The sequence below is a fragment of the Bufo bufo genome, chromosome 3, assembly GCF_905171765.1.
Source record: "Bufo bufo chromosome 3, aBufBuf1.1, whole genome shotgun sequence".
NCBI lineage: Eukaryota > Metazoa > Chordata > Amphibia > Anura > Bufonidae > Bufo > Bufo bufo.
Window position 1 is genome coordinate 304,607,519 of NC_053391.1, and position 26,481 is coordinate 304,633,999.

At 45.9% G+C, this 26,481-nt stretch overlaps 1 protein-coding gene across 1 annotated transcript in view; it reads right to left on the reverse strand.

The window, feature by feature from the left end:
- PAFAH2 (platelet activating factor acetylhydrolase 2) overlaps positions 1 to 9,764 on the reverse strand; it is a 106,771-nt gene extending 97,007 nt beyond the window's left edge. Inside the window, exons 1-2 of the mRNA XM_040424231.1 lie at positions 9,576 to 9,764; positions 9,354 to 9,501 (exon numbers count right to left, since the gene is read on the reverse strand). Coding sequence (XP_040280165.1) covers positions 9,354 to 9,501; positions 9,576 to 9,665 — 238 coding nt within the window. The 5' untranslated portion in view covers positions 9,666 to 9,764. The remainder of the gene's footprint in view (positions 1 to 9,353; positions 9,502 to 9,575) is intronic.
- Between the last annotated feature and the right edge of the window lie 16,717 nt (positions 9,765 to 26,481).

The window sequence follows — 26,481 nt, forward strand, 5'->3', positions numbered from 1 at the left end:
CTTCACCTCGCAGTGCGTGTTTTATTAGGAAACGTGCTTAAAAACCAAACATCAGGCTCATATCATCAACATGTTTCGGATCAACATATATTACAGATCCTTCCTTATGTCCTGGTACTTAAGGACACAGGGCGTACCTGTATGCCCTGTGTATTTCTGATCACCGCCGCGCAGCGGGCTGTGATCGGAAGCCGATGCCTGCTCAAATCATTGAGCAGGCACCTCGGCTAAATGCCCGGGGGGTCCCGTGACCCCCCCATGTTGGCAATCACCGCAAACCGCAGGTCAATTCAGACCTGCGGTTTGCGGCTTTTACCTATTGCGGTGGCGGGCGGTGCCATCGGGTCCCCATGCGGCTGTAGGGGGGACCCGATGGCATGGAAGGCAGCGCGATGCCTAAGGAAGGCATCGCGCTGCCTTCCGGTGACAAGCCTGTGAGATCCAGCCCCCTGGATCTCACAGGCCGGAATCTCTATGAGTAATACACACAGTATAACTCATACAGTCAATGCATTCCAATACAGAAGTATTGGAATGCATTGTAAAGGATCAGACCCCCAAAAGTTCAAGTCCCCAAAAAATTAAAAGTTTCAAGTAAAAATAAACAAAAACGTCATTTTTCCCAAATAAAGTTTAAAAAAATTGGTAACAAATAGGAGAAACAAAAAGTATACATATTAGGTATCGCCGCGTCCGTATCGACCGTCTCTATAAAAATATCACATGATCTAACCCCTCAGATGAACACCGTAAAAAATTTAAAATAAAAACTGTGCTAAATAAACAATTTTTTTGTCACCTTACATCACAAAAAGTGTAATAGCAAGCGATCAAAAAGTCACACGCACCCCAAAATAGTGCCAATAAAACCGTCATCTCATCTTGCAAAAATCATACCCTACCCAAGGAAATCGCCCCAAAAACTGAAAAAATTATGGCTCTCAGACTATGGAAACACTAAAACATGTTTTTTTTTGCTTCAAAAATGAAATCATTGTGTAAAACTTACAGTCATGTGAAAAAATTAGGACACCCTTTGAAAGCATGTGGTTTTTTGTAACATTTTTAATAAATGGTTATTTCATCTCCGTTTCAACAATACAGAGAGATTAAAGTAATCCAACTAAACAAAGAAAACTGAAGAAAAGTCTTTTCAAGATCTTCTGCAAATGTCATTCTACAAAAATGCCTATTCTAACTGAGGAAAAAGATAGGACACCCTCACATGTATTCCCTCTTAAATTGGCTCAGATCTCACACAGGTATATCACACCAGGTGCACATAATTAGTAGATCGTTACTCTGCATGTTGAATGAGGCTTGCCCTATTTAAACCTCAGACATTTAGTTTGGTGTGCTCCTGACTGTTGAAGTGAGAGTGAGCACCATGGTGAGAGCAAAAGAGCTGTCAGAGGACTTCAGAAAAAAGATTGTAGCAGCCTATGAGTCTGGGAAGGGATTTAAAAAGATCTCAAAAGATTTTGAAATCAGCCATTCCACTGTCCGGAAGATAGTCTACAAGTGGAGGGCTTTCAAAACAACTGCCAACATGCCCAGGACTGGTCGCCCCAGCAAGTTCACCCCAAGAGCAGACCGCAAGATGCTAAAAGAGGTATCCAAAAACCCTAAAGTGTCATCTCGAGAACTACAGCAGGCTCTGGCTACTGTTGATGTAGACGTACATGCCTCTACAATCAGAAAGAGACTGTACAAGTTTAACTTGCATGGGAGGTGTGCAAGGAGGAAACCTTTGCTTTCCAAGAGAAACATCGAGGCCAGACTGACATTTGCCAGCGATAAAGTTGACAAAGACCAGGACTTCTGGAATAATGTTCTTTGGACAGATGAGTCCAAAATTGAATTATTTGGACACAACAGCAGAGGACATGTTTGGCGTAAACCAAACACAGCATTCCAAGAAAAGAACCTCATACCAACTGTGAAGCATGGAGGTGGAAGTGTCATGGTTTGGGGCTGCTTTGCTGCAGCAGGACCTGGTCAGCTCACCATCATAGAATCCACGATGAATTCTACTGTGTATCAGAAGGTGCTTGAAGAACATGTGAGACCATCAGTTAGAAAATTAAAGCTGAAGCGGAACTGGACCATGCAACATGACAATGACCCAAAACATACTAGTAAATCAACCAAAGATTGGCTGAAAAAGAAGAAATGGAGAGTCCTGGAATGGCCAAGTCAAAGTCCAGATTTGAATCCCATTGAGATGCTGTGGGGTGACTTGAAAAGGGCTGTACGTGCAAGAAACCCCTCAAACATCTCACAGCTGAAAAAGTTCTGCATTGAGGAGTGGGGTAAAATTTCCTCAGACCGATGTCGAAGACTGGTAGATGGCTACAAGAACCGTCTCACTGCAGTTATTTCAGCCAAAGGAGGTAACACTCGCTATTAGGGGCAAGGGTGTCCTATCTTTTTCCTCAGTTAGAATAGGCATTTTTGTAGAATGACATTTACAGAAGATCTTGAAAAGACTTTTCTTCAGTTTTCTTTGTTTAGTCGGATTACTTTAATCTCTCTGTATTGTTGAAACGGAGATGAAATAACCATTTATTAAAAATGTTACAAAAAACCACATGCTTTCAAAGGGTGTCCTAATTTTTTCACAAGACTGTACATAAATAAATAAAAAGTATACATATTAGGTATCGCCGCGTCCGTGACAACCTGGTCTAAAAAATTTCACATGATCTAACCTGTCAGATGAATGTTGTAAATAACAAAAAATAAAAATGGTGCCAAAACAGCTATTTCTTGTTACCTTGCCTCACAAAAAGTGTAATATAGAGCAACCAAAAATTATATGTACCCTAAACTAGTACCAACAATACTGCCACCCTATCCCGTAGTTTCTAAAATGGGGTCACTTTTTTGGAGTTTCTACTCTAGGGGTGCATCAGGAGGGCTTCAAATGGGACATGGTGTCAAAAAACCAGTCCAGCAAAATCTGCCTTCCAAAAACCGTATGGTATTCCGTATGGCGGCCGAGCGAGCGTCCTCCACTCAGTGGGCCTGCGCCAACTGAAGACCGGCGCGAGATTTAAAACGCAGACAGGGCCAGCAGAGAACGAGCGCTCGCTGGCCCTGTCAATCAACATGAGGAGGGGGCGTCTTTATGAATGGAGGATGCGGCTGCTACCAGCAAGTAGCTGCCCTACCTGCTGCTAGAGAGGTAATTTGCATATTATAAAAGTCAGTTTTTTTATATAACTACTGAACCAAACTGAGTAATAGCCCTATATATTGAGAAATCGCAGCATAAGGATTTTAAGGAGACAAAAGAAAATAAGGAGTTTAGTGGAGTGACAGAAGCCCTTTAAGGTGAAATAAGGCTGTGTCCTATTGCCTCCTATGAGGCTCTTTTATGATGGCGCCTGGTAACATGGGGCTACAGTAGTCTCGCACTGTAAGGCCCCTTGCAGACGAGCGTGTCCGGATTAGGTCTGGATGCGTTGCGTCTGGGATCTGGGAAAATCGCGCATGTAGCTACGCAATTGCAGTCAATTTTGACTGCAATTAGGTTCCGATGTTCAGTTTTTATTGCGCGGGTGCAATGCGTTTTGCAGGCGCGTGATAAAAAACTGACTGTGGTACCCGGGTTTGGGTTCGGTGTTCTGTAGATTTTATTATTTTCCCTTATAACATGGTTATAAGGAAAAATAATAGCATTCTGAATACAGAATGCTTAGTAAAATGTGGCTTTAGGGGTTAATAAATAAAAAAAAATTAACTCACCTCATCCTGTTGTTTGCGCAGCTGGCATCTTCTTCTTTCTGGACCTGCCAAAGGACCTTTGATGACGTAATCACGCTCACCATGTGGTGATGTCAGCGCAGGTCCTGCTGAATGAAGATAGAAATCTTTTATCTTCATTCAGCAGGACCTGCGCTGACGTCACCGCGCTCATCATGTGGTGATTTCAAACCACTTCTCACGCATTCGGCCCCTAAAATGCCAGGGCAGTATAACTACCCCACAAGTGACCCCATTTTGGAAAGAAGACACCCCAAGGTATTTCGTGATGGGCATAGTGAGTTCATGGAAGTTTTTATTTTTTGTCACAAGTTAGTGGAATATGAGACTTTGTAAGGAAAAAAATAAATAAAAAATAAATCATCATTTTCCGCTAACTTGTGACAAAAAAAATAAAAATTCTAGGAACTCGCCATGCCCCTCACGGAATACCTTGGGGTGTCTTCTTTCCAAAATGGGGTCACTTGTGGGGTAGTTATACTGCCCTGGCATTCTAGGGGCCCAAATGTGTGGTAAGAAGTTTGAAATCAAAATGTGTAAAAAATGACCAGTGAAATCCGAAAGGTGCTCTTTGGAATATGGGCCCCTATGCCCACCTAGGCTGCAAAAAAGTGTCACACATGTGGTATCTCCGTACTCAGGAGAAGTTGGGGAATGTGTTTTGGGGTGTCATTTTACATATACCCATGCTGGGTGAGAGAAATATCTTGGCAAAAGACAACTTTTCCCATTTTTTTTATACAAAGTTGGCATTTGACCAAGATATTTATCTCACCCAGCATGGGTATATGTAAAATGACACCCCAAAACACATTCCTCAACTTCTCCTGAGTACGGTGATACCAGATGTGTGGCACTTTTTGCAGCCTAGGTGGGCAAAGGGGCCCACATTCCAAAGAGCACCTTTCGGATTTCACCGGTCATTTTTTACACATTTTGATTTCAAACTACTTACCACACATTTGGGCCCCTAGAATGCCAGGGCAGTATAACTACCCCACAAGTGACCCCATTTTGGAAAGAAGACACCCCAAGGTATTCGCTGATGGGCATAGTGAGTTCATAGAAGTTTATATTTTTTGTCACAAGTTAGTGGAATATGAGACTTTGTAAGAAAAAAAAATAAAAAAAATAAAAATCATCATTTTCCACTAACTTGTGACAAAAAATAAAAAGTTCTATGAACTCACTATGCCCATCAGCGAATACCTTAGGGTGTCTACTTTCCGAAATGGGGTCATTTGTGGGGTGTTTGTACTGTCTGGCCATTGTAGAACCTCAGGAAACATGACAGGTGCTCAGAAAGTCAGAGCTGCTTCAAAAAGCGGAAATTCACATTTTTGTACCATAGTTTGTAAACGCTATAACTTTTACCCAAACCATTTTTTTTTTACCCAAACATTTTTTTTTAATCAAAGACATGTAGAGCAATAAATTTAGAGCAAAATTTATATATGGATGTCGTTTTTTTTGCAAAATTTTACAACTGAAAGTGAAAATTTTAATTTTTTTGCAAAAAAATCGTTAAATTTCGATTAATAACAAAAAAAGTAAAAATGTCAGCAGCAATGAAATACCACCAAATGAAAGCTCTATTAGTGAGAAGAAAAGGAGGTAAAATTCATTTGGGTGGTAAGTTGCATGACCGAGCAATAAACCGCTAAAGTTGTGGAGTGCCGATTTGTAAAAAAGGGCCTGGTCTTTAGGGGGGTATAAACCTGTGGTCCTTAAAGCGAACCTGTCACCATGATTTTGCACACAGAGCTGGGGACATGGGCTGCTAGATGGCCGCTAGCTCATCTGCAGTACCCAGGTCCCACAGCTCTCTGCGCTTTTATTGTGTTAAAAAAACCTTTTGAGTGATATGCAAATTAGCTGATATGAGTCCTGTAGCCGGAGAGGAGTCAAGCGTCAAGGAGCCCAGCACCGCCCCGCGTCCTCCGAATCTCCTCCTTGCCGGCTGACGTCACACAGCTGGAGCGCCGAAATCTCGCGATGCGCGAGCTAGCGCATGCGCAGTGTCGGCATCATGTTCATTCCTTGTGCTGGCATCAGCACAGGGAACGAACTACGCATGCGCCAGCTCGCGCATCGCGAGATTTCGGTGCTCCAGCTGTGTGACGTCAGCCGGCAAGGAGGAGATTCGGAGGACGCGGGGCGGTGCTGGGCTCCTTGACGCTTGACTCATCTCCGGACACAGGACTCATATCAGCTAATTTGCATATTGATCAAAAGGTTTTTTTAACACAATAAAAGCGCAGAGAGCTGTGGGACCTGGGTACTGCAGATGTGCTAGTGGCCATCTAGCAGCCCATGTCCCCAGCTCTGTGTGCAAAATCATGGTGACAGGTTCCCTTTAAGTGGTTAAGAATGCTATTATTTTCCCTTATAACTATGTTATTGCTTGCGATTTTCACGCAGCCCCATTCACTTCTATAGGGCCTGCGTTGCGTGAAAAATGCACAACATAGAGCATGCTGCGATTTTCACGCAACGCACAAGTGATGCGTGGAAATCACCGCTCATGTGCACAGCCCCATTGAAGTGAATGGGTCCGGATTCAGCGAGGGTGCAATGCGTTCACCTCACGCATTGCACCCGCACGGAATTCTCGCCCGTGTGGGCCCAAGTATCCTCTGAATAGGGTGTTAGTATCTGATTGCTGGGGGTCCCCCACCCGCGACCCCCACAGATCACCTGTTTGAGAAAGCAGGGGCGCTAGCAGTAGCACCACAGCCTTCTCACAGATTTTACTAGGCCAGTGACGGCATGTTCATAGGTCATGTGGCCTGAGCGCGATACCAAGTACAGCCGCTATACAATGTACAGCGCCATGCTTGGTATGCAGAAAGGAGGCTGCAGCGCTCACAGGAGCATCAGTGGTTGGTGGGGATCCTGGGTGTCAGACCCCCATGGATCAGCTACTGATGACTTGGAAAAACTTTTTACTGTATTACATTAAAAATCCAAGCCCGCGTTCATGGCGCATACCCTGATCATTAACGAACCCAGGTTGGCATTCGGAATGTAATACATTAATGCATGCACTGCTACTTTGGCTGGGTTCACATCATGTTTTATGTCTCTGTTTGACGTATACGTTAGAAGAAAAAAATGTTTACTTTTTTTTTTTACAATGAAACTCTATAGTGACAGATGCCACTGTATGGCATCGATCTGAGGCATCCGTTTAATGTATACGTTTTTTGTATACTGTAAACAGATGGCAAAAACACAATGCGAACCCAGCCTAAGGCCTCCTGCACACGAACGTGTGCACCCCATGGTCGTGCTGCGGCCCGCAAATTGCTGCAATGCACGAACACTGACCGTGGGGCAGCCGTGGCGGATCGCGGACCCATTCACTTTAATGGGTTCACGATCCGCCCGTTCCGCAAAAAGATAGGACATGTTCTATCATTTTGCAGAACGGAAGTACGGGACGAAACCCCATGGAAGCCCTCCGTAGTGCTTCCGTGGGTTTCCATTCCGTGCTTCCGTTCCGCCCCATTCCGCATCTCTGGATTTGCGGACCCCCTGAATTGAATGGGTCCGCATCCGTGATGTGGAATGCCCACGGAACGGCACCCGTGTATTGCGGATCTGTAAATGCAGTCCGCAATACAGCAACGGGCAGCACACGTTCGTGTGCAGGAGGCCTAACAGTAACGGCTCATTCACCATCCTACTGTAGTGTTGAGTTACTGGGGCGCCAGCTTACAAGAGCCTCATTAGGCAATACATTTTAGGTTACTTTCACACTAGCGTTTACTTGTTCCGGCAGAGGATCAGTATACATCTGTGTGCTGCTGGAAGTCCGCCTGGGCCCCTTTCACTATAAGGGGAAGCTGTGTAGATCTGGCCGCAGCGTGGCAAATATGCCGAGAGGCGGCCGGACAAATACCGCTGCACACAGCGTTTTATGTCCGGATGCCTCTCGGCATAGTTGCTGTGCTGCAGCCGGATCTCCGGCCCTTCTCCGCACACAGATGTATACCGTAGTACGGATCAGAACAGCCTGCCGGAACAGGTGACGCCAGTGTGGAACTGGCCTTCAAGGTGTCCAAATCTAGGGCTCAGGAGTTAGGGTACTTTCACACTTGCGGCAGAGGATTCCGGAATACGGACGTAAACTGATGGCATTTGTCAGATGGATCAGGATCCTGATCCGTATGACAAATGCATTGAAATGCCGGATCCGTCTCTCCGGTGTCATCTGGAAAAACGGATCCGGCTTTTTTTTTTTTTACATTTTTTTAGGAGCATGCGCAGACCGCAATGCCGGATCTGTTTTGCCGGAACACTGCATGTCAATGGGAAAAAATGCCGGATCCGGCATTCTGGCAAGTGTTCCGGAATTTTAGAGCTCTTTCACACCTGCGTTCTTTTCTTCCGGCATAGAGTTCCGTCGTCGGGGCTCTATGCCGGAAGAATCCTGATCAGTTTTATCCTAATGCATTCTGAATGGAGAGAAATCCGTTCAGGATGCATCAGGATGTCTTCAGTTCCGGAACGGAAAGTTTTTTGGCCGGAGAAAATACCGCAGCATGCTGCGCTTTTTGCTCCAACCAAAAATCCTGAACACTTGCCGCAAGGCCGGATCCGGAATTAATGCCCATTGAAAGGCATTGATCCGGATCCGGCATTAAGCTAAACGTCGTTTCGGCGCATTGCCGGAGCCGACATTTAGCTTTTTCTGAATGGTTACCATGGCTGCCGGGACGCTAAAGTCCTGGCAGCCATGGTAAAGTGTAGCGGGGAGCGGGGGAGCAGTATACTTACCGTCCGTGCGGCTCCCCGTGCGCTCCAGAGTGACGTCAGGGCGCCCCAAGCGCATGGATCACGTGATCACATGGATCAAGTGATCACATGGATCACGTCATCCATGCGCATGGGGCGCTCTGATGTCATTCTGGAGCGCCCGGGGAGCCGCACGGACTGTAAGTATTCTGCTCCCCCGCTCCTACTATGGCAACCAGGACTTTAATAGCGTCCTGGCTGCCATAGTAACACTGAACGCATTTTGAAGACGGCTCCGTCTTCAAATGCTTTCAGTACACTTGCGTTTTTCCGGATCCGGCGTGTAATTCCGGCAAGTGGAGTACACGCCGGATCCGGACAACGCAAGTGTGAAAGAGGCCTAGACGGAGATAAAACCGTAACATGCTGCGGTATTATCTCCGTCCTGAAAAGTCAAAAAGACTGAACTGAAGACGTCCTGATGCATCCTGAACGGATTTCTCTCCATTCAGAATGCATTGGGATAAAACTGATCAGTTCTTTTCCGGTATTGAGCCCCTAGGACGGAACTCAGCGCCGGAAAAGAAGAACGCAAGTGTGAAAGTACCCTTATTAATGTAGATGAATCACCCGATTCTCTCATTACATACAAATTACACGTTTTACTGAATCTTTTCTATGGTCTGCATTGTCTTTAGAGGTGACAGGTCCCCCTGGGCATGTGGCAGCAGCGTCACACTAGGAGGCTGGCACTGGAGCTGTACAGTATGCCATATACATATGAGCCTTATATATAAAGCCTTTCCCAGCCCCCACCCTGTACCGTATGATAAAGCCAGTTATACCAATCGTAAAGGAGACTAGGCCCTGGGCAGCTCTGCCCTTCCATCCGCGGAGACCGAGCAGCCCGGCCAGGTACTCGGGGCGAGGGCACCACGGAGGGTGCGTCTTCTGGGCAGCCGAGCAGGGGTAGAAGAGCCGGAAGAAGCAGCCCTGTGAGAGGACACAATGGAGATGTAACTTCTGCAGGTCTAGCAGGTGTCCCCCGCTCCTGTCTGTGCGGTCACCTCCTTGCCGGCTCCCACCAGGATGTCCGTGCAGCCCACCGGGTGCGCCCCTGAGGCAGGGGCTATCCTCAGGGACCCCGCGCCTCCCATGCTTTCCTATGTCAGAAGGACGTCAAGCAAAGTCCAACTGGGAGGCATTGTTAGTGTGGGCGAGAGGGAAGGACTTCCCGGGTCAGAGGACAGGGCGTCATTGCTGGGAGGACATGTGCCAGCCTCAGGGTAGCCACAAGCTCCCGTAACCATGCCTGCCAGCATCTAGGAGCTCCTTCTTCCTGTGCCATGTGGCACCATCAGAGGCATGAAGTCCTACAGGAGTCATATACAGATCTTGTTAACACTGGCATGCCACCTAACCTTTGAAAAACAGTACCGCCGCCCAAAACATACCCATCCAGTCCCATTAATGCGCCACAGAGATCTTATCCCAAGTAATAGAAAAAGTAAATCAGTTGATAGTGGCATCAAAATACAAATGAGGGGCATAAAAGTGGGAACAAAAAGTGGGATTTAAAGAATTCAATGATTTCGGGCCACTGATCTCGCACTGCCAACATTCAGAGGGTGAGGTCCTGCATCACATACAGTGGAGTTCAGCCTGGCCTGAACGGGTTCTGGGCACAAGAACTGGCATCAAAGTGGGTAGATGGACACTTTTTACTGATTTGAATAACGGGTTAAATGAATTCGGGCCACTCAGCTCACACTGCAACCATACAGACAGCGATGCCTTGCATCATACTTATTTGTAGTAGGGCGGCTACTTGCTGGTACCAGCCGCATCCTCTGATGGTAATGACGCCCCCTCGGCTTGTTGATTGACAGGGCCAGCGGATGGGATCTTTCTCTGCTGGCCCTGCCTGTTACCATTCAAAATCTGGCGCCTGCGTCGCGGCCGTACGTATCTTCAATCTGCGCAGACGCACTGAGAGGCGGCCACTCACTCGGCCGCTCCATCCTCAATGCGCCTGCGCCGTCACATCTACACCCGGCGCAGGCGCATTGAGGAGCGAGAGAGCGGCTGAGCGAGTGGCCGTCTCTCAGTGCGCCTGCGCAGATTGAAGATACGTGCGGCGCAGGCGCCAGATTTTGAATGGTAACAGGCAGGGCCAGCAGAGAAAGATCCCATCCGCTGGCCCTGTCAATCAACAAGCCGAGGGGGCGTCATTACGATCGGAGGATGCGGCTGCTACCAGCAAGTAGCCGCCCTACTTGCTGGTAGCAAGGTAATTTACAGATTATAAAAATCGATTTTTAGCAAATTCTACTGAACGAAAATCATTAATTAGCTTATGTATGCAGAGATCGCAGTGTAGGGATTATTAGTAAAGAAAAAAAAAAAAAACTGGGGGTCTGCTGGCACAGCGAGGGTGTGTGTGGCTGGAACTGGGGGGGGGATTTTGACACTGGGGGTGTGTGTGTGGCTGGAATTGGGGGTCTGCTGGCACTGCGGGGGTGTTTGTGGCTGGAACTGGGGCACTGCGGGGGTGTTTGTGGCTGGAACTGGGGGGTCTGCTGGCACTGTGGGGGTGTGTGTGGCTGGAACTGTGGGGGCTTCTGACACTGGGGGTGTGTGGCTGGAATTGGGGGGTCTGCTGGCACTGCGGGGGTGTTTGTGGCTTGAACTGGGGGGTCTTCTGGCACTGCAGGGGTTTTTGTGGCTGAAACTGTGGGTGCTGCTGGCACTGCGGGGGGGGGGGGGGTGTGGCTGGAACTGCGGGGTCTGCTGGCACTGCAGGGGTGTTTGTGGCTGGAACTGTGGGGGCTTATGGCACTGGGGGGTGTGGCTGGAACAGTGGCGGCTGCTGGCATTGGGGGGACTGAGGGCACTGTGGGAAGGTTGTTTGGAACTGGGGGGCTGCTGGCACTATGGGGGGCTGCAGGCGCTATGTGGGGCTGCTGTCTCTGGGGGTGATTATCGCACTTGGGGGGATTATGGCTCCTGTCGGATTTTTTATTTATTTTTTCATTTTATTTTTAGGGTCGTCCAAAAAAAAAAATATATATATAGAAAGTTCTGAGGTGGGCAAGCACCAATATATCTTTTAAAAAGTAGGTATTAAAAAAAAAAAAAAATGTTGATATATGAGGAAATAGTGCTCTAAACAAGTTCCTTTAACGTTATCTGCATTTTGTCTGGTATTCTGTTGCGTACAGATGTCAAAGAAACAAACCATTGATTGGAGACACCCACCCAGAAGGCGCCGCCGTATTCAGTGGCCGGTAAGTATAAAATCAACGCTTGGAGTTTGTACTGTTTGATTCGTTGCATTAATCAGTATGTGCTCTTATTATAGATTTCTTCATCATCATCGGAGGGCTCTCCATCTGTGGCCGGCTCACCTGCCGGGGCCCGCTCACCAGTGGTGGACTCGCCAGCGTCCAGGGGAGGTGGACCAAGCCCGGACCGGGGCTGTCAAGAAGTAAGTATATATATATATATATATATATATATATATATATAAATTTTATTTTATTTAAATACATTCTGGTTAAAACATTTTTTGTTTTTGCTGCAGCCAATCTGCACCCAGAGCCGCCAGCGAGGATCCCCCAATCGCCTCCAGAGTCCGCGGGAATGAGCGTGGCTGTCGTAGACGTGTAAGTCTTGATTAAGTAGTTTTAATTTGCATTTTGTATTAGGATTTACAGTTTATTTAGTATTTCCTTTTTTTTCAGGGTTCCAGAGGCTCCACCAGGAAAGATGAGGAGTTCCAGAGGCTCCACCAGGAAAGATGAGGACTCCAACTGGTGGAGGCGCATCCATCATTATGGGACCACTCCGACCGCCACCACGCTGATCATCATCTGACCCAGCAGCTCTGGAGGGACATATGTTCGAAACCTTTTGAGACCTGGGGGGATCTAAATGCGGCGGCTCAGGAGAAATATGGTAAGTACAACAATATGTATTTTAATACATTCATATTGTTCTTTTCCTTACATCATGCTAAATTAAATTATTCATTTTTTTTTTCTATAGTCAAACTGGTTACCACGTGTTGGCGATCTATCCGGGACCGCTTCAGGAGGGATTTTAACAATGAGGTTCAGGCCCTGAGTGGCTCCAGAGGAATCTCAGGGACCACATACATCCATACAGTGGCCCTGGGGTTCCTACGACAGACAATGGCACCAAGAAGGTAAATATTTTTAACGACTGTAAAAATAATTTTTTTAACCCCTTAAGGCCCTATTTCACCTTAAGGACTTGGCCATTTTTTGCAAATCTGACCAGTGTCACTTTAAGTGCTGATAACTTTAAAACACTTTGACTTATCCAGGCCATTCTGAGATAGTTTTTTCGTTACATATTGTACTTCATGACACTGGTAAAATGAAGTCAAAAAATTGCATAAAAAAATACCTAATTTACCAAAAATTTGGAAAAATTTGCAAATTTCAAAGTTTCAGTTTCTCTACTTCTGTAATACATAGTAATACCCCCAAAAATTTGGATGACTTTACATTCCCCATATGTCTACTTCATGTTTGAATTATTTTGGGAATGATATTTTATTTTTTGGGGATGTTACAAGGCTTAGAAGTTTAGAAGCAAATCTTGAAATTTTTCAGAAATGTACAAAAACCCAATTTTTAAGGACCAGTTCAGGTCTGAAGTCACTTTGCGAAGCTTACATAATAGAAACCGCCCAAAAATAACACTATTCTATAAACTACACCCCTCAAGGTATTTAAAACTGATTTTACAAACTTCGTTAACCCTTTAGGTGTTGCACAAGAGTTATTGGCAAATGGGGATGAAATTTGAGAATTAAATTTTTTTGCCTAATTTTCAATTTTAACCCATTTTTTCCACTAACAAAGCAAGGGTTAACAGCCAAACAAGACTGTATCTTTATTGCCCTGACTCTGACGTTTACAGAAACACCCCATATGTGTCCGTAAACTACTGTACGGGCACACAGTAGGGCGTAGAGGGAAAGGTGCGCAGTATGGTTTTTGGAAGCCAGATTTTGCTGGACTGGTTTTTTGACACCATGTCCCATTTGAAGGCCCCCTGATGCACCCCTAGAGTAGAAACTCCATAAAAGTGACCCCATCTAAGAAACTACACTCCTCAAGGTATTCAAAACTGATTTTACAAACTTTGTTAACCCTTTAGGTGTTGCACAAGATTTAATGGAAAATAGAGATACAATTTCAAAATTTCACTTTTTTGACAGATTTTCCATTTTAATATTTTTTTTTCCAGTTACAAAGCAAGGGTTAACAGCCAAACAAAACTCATTATTTAGGGCCCTGATTCTGTAGTTTACAGAAACACCCCATATGTGGTCGTAAACTGCTGTACGGGCACACGGCAGGGCGCAGAAGGAAAGGAATGCCATACGGTTTTTGGAAGGCAGATTTTGCTGGACTGTTTTTTTTTGACACCATGTCCCATTTGAAGCCCCCCTGATGCACCCCTAGAGTAGAAACTCCAAAAAAGTGACCCCATTTTAGAAACTACGGGATAGGGTGGCAGTTTTGTTGGTACTAGTTTAGGGTACATATGATTTTTGGTTGCTCTATATTACACTTTTTTGTGCAGCAAGGTAACAAGAAATAACTTTTTTTGTTATTTGCAACATTTATCTGACAGGTTAGATCATGTGGTAATTTTATAGAGCAGGTTGTCACGGACGCGGCGATAACTAATATGTATAATTTTTTTTAAATTTATGTAAGTTTTACACAATGATTTCATTTTTAAAACAAAAAAAATGTTTTAGTGTCTCCATAGTCTAAGAGCCATAGTTTTTTCAGTTTTTGGGCGATTATCTTAAGTAGGGTCTAATTTTTTGCGGTATGAGATGACGGTTTGATTGGCACTATTTTGGGGTGCATATGACTTTTTGATCGCTTGCTATTACATTTTTTTTGACGTAAGATGACAAAAAATGGCTTTTTTTACACCGTTTTTATTTTTGTTTTTTTACGGTGGTCACCTGAGGGGTTAGGTCATGTGATATTTTTATAGAGACGGTCGATACGGACGCGGCGATACCTAATATGTATACTTTTTTAATTTTATTTAAGTTTTAAATAAAAAAAATCATGTTTTAGTGTTTCCATAGTCTAAGAGCCATAGTTTTTTCAGTTTTTGGGCAATTATCTTGAGTAGGGTATGATTTTTGGAGGATGAGATGACGGTTTGATTGGTACTATTTTGGCGTACATGCGACTTTTTTGATCACTTTTATTATCTTTTTTGGGAAGTAAGGTGGGCAAAATTTCAATTTCCTAATAGTTTTTTTTTTTTTTTTATGGCGTTCACCGTGCGGGGAAAGTAACATGACCGTTTTATAGATCAGGTCGTTACGGACGCGGCGATACCAAACATGTGTAGGGAATTACATTTTTTTCATTTTTAATCATTGATAAATGTGTTTTTTGATTTTTACATTTTTTTCACTTTTTTTACTTTTTTTTTACCCAGACCCACTTGGTTCTTGAAGATCCAGTGGTTCTGATGTCTGCATAATACAGTACAGTACACTATATAGTGTTTTGTACTGTATTTTACTTACACTTTGTCTGAACAGATCTATGCCTTTAGCACAGATCTGTTCAGCACCATGGACAGCAGGATGCCTGAGAAGGCGTCCTGTTGCCATGGGAACCTTCCCCGTCTGCTCAGTTGTGGCCACAACTTCGCAGACGGGGAAGGGTAAGGAGGGGGGCTGTCTGGGGGCTCTCTCCCTCTCCATCGGTGCGCTGCAAAGGCACAGCAGCCCCCCGATGGGAGAGGGAGGGAGCTCCCTGACCCTGACAGTTGACCTTTTCCATACCGCGGTATGGAAAGGGTTAAACGGCTGACATCTGCACAGATGTCAGCCGTTTATACCAGAGTGTCAGCAATGTGCTGACACCCTTGTATACCCACTAGCCACTAGCGATCCCGCCTGCCGCACTGCCCGCCTCCCGCACCGCCCCCACCGCCCACAGGGGGGTGCAAAATCTATATTTTAGGCACCCTAAAGTTGAGCCCGCGGGGATCAGAAACTGCAGAAAGCGCAGCAAACCGGCGTTGTGACAGGATGCCGGCTGAATGATTTCAGCCGGCATCCTATTCGGATTAACCCCCCCAGCTCCGCAATCTCGATTTAAACTTAGGACGTACCGGTACGCCCTGAGTCCTTAAGAATTCGGGAAATAGGGCGTACCGGTACGCCTTAAGTCCTTAAGGGGTTAAAGGGGCTGTCTGAGACAGCGGAGCGTTTGGCTCCCCTGTTTTGGCCAGCCCCCTACAGTCAGAGGGACAACTGTTCTCTCCGTCTGAGTGTAAGGGACTGTCTGAGACAGCGGAGCGTTTAGCTCCCTTGTTTTGCCCAGCCCCCTACAGTCAGAGGGACAACAGATCTCTCCGTCTGAGTGTAAGGGGCTGTCTGAGACAGGGTAGCGTTTGGCTCCCCTGTTTTGGCCAGCCCCCTACAGTCAGAGGGACAACAGTTCTCTCCGTCTGAGTGTAAGGGGCTGTCTGAGACAGGGTAGCGTTTGGCTCCCCTGTTTTGGCCAGCCCCCTACAGTCAGAGGGACAACAGTTCTCTCCGTCTGAGTGTAAGGAGCTGTCTGAGACAGGGTAGCGTTTGGCTCCCCTGTTTTGGCCAGCCCCCTACAGTCAGAGGGACAACAGTTCTCTCCGTCTGAGTGTAAGGGGCTGTCTGAGACAGGGTAGCGTTTGGCTCCCCTGTTTTGGCTAGCCCCCTACAGTCAGAGGGACAACAGTTCTCTCCGTCTGAGTGTAAGGAGCTGTCTGAGACAGGGTAGTGTTTGGCTCCCTTGTTTTGCCCAGCCCCCTACAGTCAGAGGGACAACAGATCTCTCCATCTGAGTGTAAGGGGCTGTCTGAGACAGCGGAGCGTTTGGCTCCCTGTTTTGGCCAGCCCCCTACAGTCAGAGGGACAACAGTTCTCTCCGTCTGAGTGTAAGGGACTCTCTGAGACAGGGTAGCGTTTGGCTCCCCTGTTTTGGCCAGCCCCCTACAGTCAGAGGGACAACAGTTCTCTCCGTCTGAGTGTAAGGGGCTGTTTGGGAGAGTTTCGCTCCCCTGTTTTGGCCGGCTCCCTATGGTATAAGGTAGACATAGCATAGAACATGCATGTTTTATTTAAAGGACAATTCTTTACTTTCCTTTTTTTTTTTTTTCCTACAGAAGTGCCTGTAGCATTCGGGAGCCTGAACAACCCCCTGAGGCGGAACTGGAACAGATCGCCAGCACCAGCCCTCCTGTCCCTCATGCATCGGCTCAGGACAATCCGGGTCCCCTACCGGATCCCTCCGCTCAACAGAGGCTCTTTGGTTTTCGCCAAAATTTGAGAGCCCTGGCGAGCAGGCAGAGATCCGGTAGGCCAAATCAAACTGATTATGCGAACCTTGTAGAGGTCGTTTCCGAAGGAGTTTAGTGCTGACTTGATTCGCCGCTGGGAAGGGGCGGATTCAACGCAGCCCAAACTACCATTATGGGCTAAGCATAATCAGTTTGATGGACTCAATGACGCCCGAGCAGTCGAATGAGTTTAAGATCATGCTAGAGAACGGGTCATGGCAAATTATGCTTGTTCATTGTTCAATCTTGTGCCCTTTCATATGAGCAATTGTGGGAGTCACGGTCCATCAGCATCATCAGGAATTCATTAATAAATTGTAATTTTACAGTTTAATGATTTCCCGATGACGCTCTGACCTAACTAGTGTGATTACCACAAGGGACACGCAAGGGACATACAGTTGTTAAAGGGGTATTCACAGTAGACAATGGGGGGATTTTGCTTGAATATGCCCCCATTGTCTGATAGGTGTGGGTTCCATTGGTGGGACCTGCACCTATATCGAGAACGGAGCGGGGATGTAATGACCGACGTCACGCACAGGGAGGAAAACAGGGAAAGCCCTGCCCAAGGGAGAGGGAAAGGTGGTGACCCCTAACTCACCTGACTGCCCTGACGTCCCTAGACGGGTTCCTCACCCGTGCGGCGATCACGTGCCTAAACCCTGGCTTTCCCTAATATGAGCCCTAGATAGTGAACAGGCCGGTGGGATCGCTAGTCCACACCACTATCACTAAGAGGGAAACACCAGGGAGAGGACAGACAAAACAGACAAACACATACACCCAGGTGGGCGACCACAATAAACCAAAAAGGTCCAACAGGGATCCGGAGGGTAGCGTTCTGGACCAACTACCAGCGAACGCAGCAACACAGCTCCAGAAGGTCAGAATAGATGTCCAGGCAGGAAGCTCTATCTCTGGCAACCAGAGAAGTGTGAGAGAGGAATATAAGGAGGTCTGGGAGTGCTGGACAAGGAACAGCTGAGGAGAAGGAGCTACGGATCCCTGAGTGAGCCAAAAGGGTTTGCAAAGCAAACCCAGAAAGCTACCATAAGGAAAACAGCCCTATCTTAAATAGAGCGTGCAGCCAACCGCTGCGACTTCCTGACCCCGGGTATAACGGAGTCAGGCGTGGTTCTCGATGCCCTCGTGACAGGGGAGCACTGTTGCTGGAGGACCACAAATTTCCTGTGGTACGTCCACCACCAAGCGCTAATCCCCGCCTCTCCCATAGAAATGAATGGCGGGCGGCTGCGCAGTGTGCCCTCATCCACTTTCTTGGCTCTGTTCTCAATATATGTGAGGGTACCAGCGGTGGGACCCACACCTATAAGACAATGTGGGAATATCCTAGCGGTATTCCCCCATTGTCTGAGATGACAAAACCCCTTTAAGGCCTCTTGCACACGACTGTATGCCCCCAGAGACATACGGTCCGTGAGCGGGCCATATGTCCCGTAGTGGCATTGATCGTGCGCACGAGAGTACACAGCATCATAGTGTGCAATGATTCTGTGCAAGTCGAGCTGCCCGCGGGGATATTGTCTTGCACTAATAGATCAGATGAGTGCGGGACAATAGCCCAGTGTGCGGCATGCTCTGTACTCCCGTACGCACGATCAGGGACATATGGCCCGCTAACGAACACTATACATCTTTAAGTGCATGTAGTCGTGTACAAGAGTCCGAAAGGTGTGGTCCATGATCAAAGCTAAAACCGGACCAACTTTGAATTTCAACAAGATGGCCCCGGAGAAATAAGGAGCATGACAACCCTGGGGATCTGAATACATGAAGAGGGGGGGAACCTTTGAGATGCTACTCATTCCAAAACGGATCCGCTAAACGGATGCAAAAACGGAAACGAACGTGACAAACGGATCCGCAATACAGATGGATCCGTTTGTACGGATCCGTCTGAATGGCTTCCGTTTGTCTCTGTTTAGACATTTTATTGACGGATTTCAATGCGGTTTCAAATGCGTTTCAAACGGATCCGTGAAACGCCAGTGTGAAAGTAGCCTTACCTGTCCGGGCTCCAGCGGCTAAATCTTTTGCTTCAGCACAGCTGCGCTGGGAGATACGTACTGCTGAGCTTGGCCCCCAAGTGATGCGGCTGTGTATTTAGTTACTGAGAGTAATGTTCTGTTTCTCCCCGCAGCGTGCATGTGTCGACAGGTAGTCTGGCTGACTGACAGCCCAGCTGTCCAGTTGTTTTGTCTGTTTTAATGTTGACCTATGGGAGTGCCAGGCACTGGACCAATCTGGCTCTGATCCAGGGACCTGGCGCCCTATTTAAATCCCCTATTGCCATATTATCATTGCCAGTGATAGTCTTTTAACTCACTAGTATTTGTTCTTTGTTCCTGTTGATTACCTTTGATACCTCGCTTTGACCTTGGCATGTTCCCTGACCTTCCTTTGTCTCACATGGTACTGTGTAGCCTGTCTGGTTCTGACCCATTTCAAACAACTCTGCTTTTGTGTTTGTCAGTATTGTGTGTTTTTGTCATGCACTTCTATCAGTGTGGGGACTGTCGTCCAGTTGCGGTTTTGCCGTTTAGGGCTTATACTTCAGGTAGGTAAGGAAAGCGGGCTGTGTTTTAGTTCAGGGACTCATGTCCTTGTCTGTCCCTATCTACAGTCATTGCAAAATCGGTGAATCCAGAGGATAGGTCATCAGTATTTAAGTTTTGGAAATCCATTTTAAGGCATAAATAACATGCAATCTTTAGTCAGATTGTCAGTACAACTGCAGTGATACCAAGCATATATAGTTTTTCTTTTTCTTCTCTTTTTTTGTATAATAAATACACCATAAAAAATAAAAAAAACATATTTTGGTCTCTCCAATTGGCTTCTGGTAACACGATATTGGTCACCTACAGATTCTTATCACAGTGACCTTCACCTTCCTCCAGGTGGCATCCTTATACTCTGAATAAGTTCCTTGGGTATGAGTCAGCCGTCATCACCTCAGGGTACATTCCACATGACCATGCTAGCACCGCAGGGGTTTTGCCTGATAACCTCGGCTGGAGAATAGCTGTCCCTCTCAACACAGGTGTATCTCCTGGGAATATCCTTGGTAAGGAAGCACCATATCTTATAGTTGGTTCATAGCAACATAGGGTTTCTTGTAGCTTTTCCCAGAGCAAGAACAAAAGGACACTGGATATTGGCATGCTTTATTGCAAATCATTCACCCCAAATAGCAGGTCTTTGTCATTGTAACAAGATGTCCTTTTCATTGACGTTTTAACACCTGTCCTATGTGTTATACTGCATAGTCTCAGAAATCAAGCACCACGATGAAATATTGTCGATGCCAGCCTTCAACAGAATCTTAGTGGGCATCCAAGCCAGTTTACTGATCGTCCTACGGCAGCACAGATTGGGATTAAGTTCTATCCCGACAACTTGGCAGAAGATATAACAGCATAAAGAGTTAATTGAACAATGACCATATAAGGCGCTCCTTAGTAACAGACAGACGAGTTTTTTATTTCTGCAACAAGTGCAGAAGGTAACAGTAGATTAGAGCAGGTTAGGTGCATGAAGATTCTGAGACAGTGAATGCCTCGCAGGATACTAAGAAATATTGCCTGACTGGCGGCAGTGTATGAGCCATGGGCATCGGTCATCGTGCCTCCCCGGAATGGCGGGTTGAAGCGCCGGCAGAGAGGAGGAGGCGGCTGCTGAGTGACGTCACACATGCGACACGGACGCCAGCAAACAGCTGGAGATTTAAAAGACGGCTGGATCCTGTAAGATAACCACTCACTCTCTAACAGGGCAGCCAAGTCTCCTCACCAGCAATCTAAGTAATGCTACTGTGAAAGTAGCAGCAGAACTTTCATGTTGCTATAACTGTTGTCTGTGCCACTGTGAAAGTGTGATACAGTTCAAAGTAATATGATGCGGATGGTTACTGTGAAAGTGCCGATATTTAGTATGCATTGTTAATAGTCTGTTAACAGATATTACCAGGCATTATCCTTATAGTAGCTTTTTATACTATAGATGTCCAGATCGTCAGCTTCAAATGGAAAGAGGACTAAAAAATCTAGACACAGACAGTGCCACTCGTGTATTCAGCCCTTGCCGGATAATTGGGAAGATGATGTATGTGAGCTGTGTGCAGCACCACCAGAGAGGCAGATGCAAGAACCTTATGAAAGCTTCCCGTCAGAAGCACAGTCCTTTTTTGCATGGTTCAAGTCCAATATGTCGGAAATAATGAAGGGGGTGGAACCCTCAGCGAAAAGGCGCTAAACTGCAACACATGTTAATTCGCTTCCCTCATCTAGTATTTCCCTTTCTGAATCTTCCTCTGACTCAGAGGATACACAGGAATATTATTTATTTCATAAGGAGAATATGAGTAAACTGATCAAGTCTGTTAAACATGTCATGGAATCAGATAGGGATGTGCAAAATAAGGCACCCAAGGAAGGGTTATATTACTTCCCTGTGTCAGCTGCTAAGGTGTTACCATCTCACCCCTGTCTTGATACGTGGCTCAAATCTGGCTGGGAAAAACCTGAAGGTCGGGTAGACCTGGGCGCCAGATTAAAAGCAATATATAAAACAGATCCGGAAGCCACAGCTTCTTGGCAGAATCCACCTAGGGTGGATCTAGCGGTAGCAAAATTGGCAGGAGAGGCCAGAATCCGCATCCAGCTCTAAGGCGAGACCCGCTCCCAGAAAACAAAAGGAGTTATGACACCAGCTTATCCCTTGTACAAGTTGGGAAGATTAGGAAATTATTTGAAGATGTGGGAGGCCACCACAAAAGACAGATGGGTTCTGTCCATCATCAGAAACGGCTATTCCCTGGATTAAAAATAAACACCACCAGAAAGTTTTTTTCTAAACGATCAAGATCCGCTTATTCTTCCCCTAGTACAAGAGTTTCTAGACAAAAGAGCCGTGGAGTGGGTCCCAGAACATCAACAAGGTTCTGGATTCTACTCAAGAATATTTTTAGTACCCAAACCAGGTCACAGGTGGAGGTTGGTGATCTGACAATCCTCAACCAGCATATTCAGAAGTCCCATTTCAAAATGGAAACTATCAGATCAGTCTTCCCTCTATTGAACGAGGGAGATTTCATGGCTACCCTGGACTTGACCGATGCCTACACATGTGACAATAGCCCCAAGATACAAGAAATTCCTCAGGTTTTCTATCAGGAAAGACGACTCTATATGGCACCTTCAGTTTTGCTGCCTCCCCTTCGGGTTATGCTCAGCACCCTGAGTATTCACAAAGATAACAAGCGTCCTGTTTACAGCACTTTGCTTACAAGGTATTTCAATCGTGCCATCTCTCGACGATTGGTGGCTCAGAGCACCATCACAAGAAGTGCTATTGCTCCATATCGACATGATAATTTTAGTTTCTGCAGAGACACAGGTTTTTAATCAATTTCAAGAAGTCTCAACTTTCACCATCTCAGAAAATTCTCTTCTTGGGTTTTGTCATAAACTCAAAGGAAATGACAATATCCATATCAAAGGTCAGGGCGGAAAATATAAAGAAGAAGGTAATGCGCATGTGCCAGCAAAGAAGAATGTCTATACGCAAGGCCATGGGAATTCTAGGAAATCTGACATCAACATTGGATGCAGCGCCATGGGCAAGGGCACATATAAGATGTCTACAGTCACATATCCTCTCGGCATGGAACAGATCAACCTGGTCGCTAGACAAACTAACAGTGATTCCGGAAAAGATATGCCAAGATCTCAGGTGGTGGATTGCTCCAGAAAGACTCTCAGGGGGCAGATCGCTACATCACTTGCAGAAGATCATCATAACAACGGACACTTCAGCCCAAGGATGGGGAGCACACCTGGAACATCAGTGGGCTCAAGGGGTCTGGTCGGAGAAAGAAAAGTCTCTAACGTCAAATCTAAAGAAAATGAGAGCAGTAAAACTGGCGTCATTACACTTCTCCCCTTTTACTGAAGAACAAGGAAGTTCTAGTGAAACCAGACAATTCATCCACCGTCTAATATTTAAACAAAAAAGGGGGCACGAAATGCCTATCGTTGATGAAGGAGTGCAAGGAGATTCTCAGATGGTCGGAAGCCAACATCAGAAGCCTGACAGCGGTTCACATAAAAGGAGAAAAAAATGTGACAGATGTTCTGAGTCATCAGAAAATCCACCCAGGGGAATGGTCGCTGAAGGACAGTGTGTTTCAGGAGATCATCACCAGATTCGGCTGTCCACAAATAGATGTCTTTGCTACCAGGGACAATGCAAAGACGAAGATATTTTGCTTGCTAGTGAAAAATCATCAACCATACTGGCTGGACAGCTTAACCATGGATTGGAGGAAGATGTTTGTATATGAGTTTCCCCCTCTTGCATTTATACAGAGGACTTTGGACAAGATCAAGAGGGAGCAGCCAAGAGCGATCCTAATCCTTCCATTTTGGCCTCCAGATCTTTTGTGCCAGAAAGGAGTTTGTCATCCAGACCTATCTTTTCATCTCACAGCATGGAGGATAGGTTAAGGAAAGAGGGCATTCCAGAAAATGTCATTACCACACTATCTTCTGCAAGCAAGCCAGGAACTAAAAGATCTTATGATCGAATTTGGAAGATTTTCTCTACATCTTATCCGGATGAAGAAATTACAATTCCTTTAATATTACAGTTTCAACAGAAAGGTCTGGAGAAAGGACTAAAACAAACCACATTAAAAGTGCAGTTTGCCGCCATAAACCATCAGTTAAATGGACAATTCTCTAATAATCCATTAATAAAGAAGTTCTTCAAGGGGGCCGGGAACATTGCCCCTAAGATTCACAAACCCTTACCATCTTGGGATTTGGTGATGGTATTGAAACACCTAGTTATCAGTCCATTTGAACCTATTAACTCCATTGATCTGAAATATCTCTCGTGGAAGACAGCTTTTCTAGTGGCAATAGCGTCAGCTAGAAGAGTCAGTGAGTTGCAGGCCCTATCATGCCGTGAACCATACATAAGAGATCTGGGGGATGCACTCTCATTAAGAACTTTACCAGATTTTAGGACTAAAGTCTCATCCACTATAAACCTACACCAAAAAATTATTTTTTCGGCTTTATCCTCTGCAGAGAATGCTCTAGAGGCCTCAGCGCTAGATGTGAGAAGATCTGTGTTAGCTTACGTAGCTAGAACGGAAACATTCAGAAACGATGAACATCTTTTCATACAATTTGGAAAGAAGTCAAAAGGAAACAAGGCGGCTAAATCCACTATAGCTAATTGGATAAAAAACCTTATATTATTCTGTTATGACAAAGAAGGTCTAGACCCACCGCAGGGTCTTAAGGCTCACTCTACAAGGTCCACAACAACATCATGGGCAGAATGCTGCTATGTACCGCTACAGGAGATTTGTAGAGCTGCAACCTGGGCTTCACCCACAACGTTTGTGAAGCACTATCGCCTGGACTGGTCGAGGAACTCAGCCCTGGTGAAAAGAGTGCTAGAAAGCATACCCAGCAGGTGATACCCTCCCTATTCTTTATTTTTGCTACTTAGATCCCAATCTGTGCTGCCGTAGGACGTTTCTTACTTGAAAATTTTGTTTCCTGGAGTCTGTAGGCAGCACAGGGATCCCACCCTAATAAATTGAAGTTGCTTGATAATAACGAGTCTGTCTGTTACTAAGGAGCGGCTTATATGGTCATGTTTTGTGTGTTAATTGTTTAATTAACACTTTATGCTGTTATATCTTCTGCCAAGTAGTCGGGATAGAACTTAATCCCAATGTATGCTGCCTACGGACTCCAGGAAACAAAATTTTCAGGTGAGAAAAATGTATTACTTTCCTTTACACCAGTTTTGATAGCTGTACCCCATCGTTTCTGGGCAGAAGATTTACTGTATGTTCAGACAGCACAAACTGCTGCCCAGAAATTATGATTTAGGTGATTGGCCGCACCTTTACCTAGGGCAACAATCAGGAATGACCCGTGTAGTGGGTCATAAATCCAGCTGTTAGACTGAGTTTTCTTGTCAATGACTTGGGGTTATGTCTTGGTACAGCCCCTTAAAAGGGTCTTCCGAGATTTAAATAGTTATGACCTATGCTCTGGATAGGTCATCAGTATCTGATCGGTGGGGGTCTGACACCCGGCACCCCTGCCAATTAGCTGTTTGAGACGGCCCAAGCGCTCGCATCAGTACCATGGCCTTCTCTCAGCTCCCAAGCATAGCTGCTATACAATGTATGGCACTTTGCTTGGTGAGCAGGGAGAAGGCCACAGGACCCACGGAAACGCTGGTGTCTACTCAAACAGCTGATCAGCGGTGGTCCTGGGTTTTGGACTCCCACTAATCAGATACTGATGACCTATCCAGAGGAGAGTTCATCAGTATTAAAATCTGAGAAAACCCTTTTGACAGTACCTCTGTTTCCTGACATTGCCCTTGCTATGTTATATCTGATAGAATTCCCTACTGCATTTAAAAGGGGTCATTTTACAAGGCGCTGTTTACATTGGGAGCATTTCCTGACTCACAGTCTCACTTTTTTTTCTGTGCCTTTGTATGGAAAAGCATAGGATGCTGCACTTTCTCACACAATTCAAAAAAGGTGATATAGTGATACAGCTGCAGAGACAATATCTAGAGCCATAGGAACTATCAACTGCAGCGCATCAAATATCCTGTATCCGCTTATGTATCCTATAGTAGGAGCAATACAAGAGAGATGCTTCCCAACATGACTAGAATTACTCTCTCACTTCTACTCATAGAAATCATATTGTGGATGGATATTAAGAACTTGATTAATTAATGCTACTTTCATGCTTGCGTTTAATTTTTCTGGTATTGAGATCCGGCAGAGGATCTCAATACCTGAGAAAAACGCTTCCGTTTTGTCCCCATTCTTTGTCAATGGGGACAAAACTGAACAGAACGGAATGCACCAGAATGCATAACGTTCCGTTTGGTTGCGTTCCCATACCGGAGAGAAAACTGGGATGCGGAGCAAAACAGATCAGTTTTCGGACACAATTGAAAATGGATACTATTGACTTTCAATGGTGTTCATGTCAGATCCAATATTGCTATTTTAAAGGGAACCTGTCACCTCAAAATCGCATATAAAACCGCCAGCATTACCTTATAGTAGCCCCCAGTCTGTAATTAATGATGTGTTTGATCCGGGAATTTGATGCTCCATACATGACAAAACGATGTTTTAATCACCATCAGCGCTATCTCGCCGGTCAGTCTGAAGTCAAGGGGGCAGCGGCCTCCTTGCTTCAAGTCAAGATAAGCACGCCCCCTAACCGTCCCCTTTTCTGTGTGATTGACATCCTGCAGTGCGGCCTGGGATCGCGTTAGTCTCGCGCATGCGCGGTGTGCTGATGAAACATGGCTAACTGCGGGATCTGGGATCGTACAGTAACAAGGAGCGGTGCGTGAGACTAACGCGATCCCAGGCCGCACTGCAGGATGTCAGTCATACAGAAGACGGGACGGTTAGGGGGTGTGCTTATCTTGACTTGAAGCAAGGAGGCCGCTGCCCCCTTGACTTCAGACTGACCGGCGAGATAG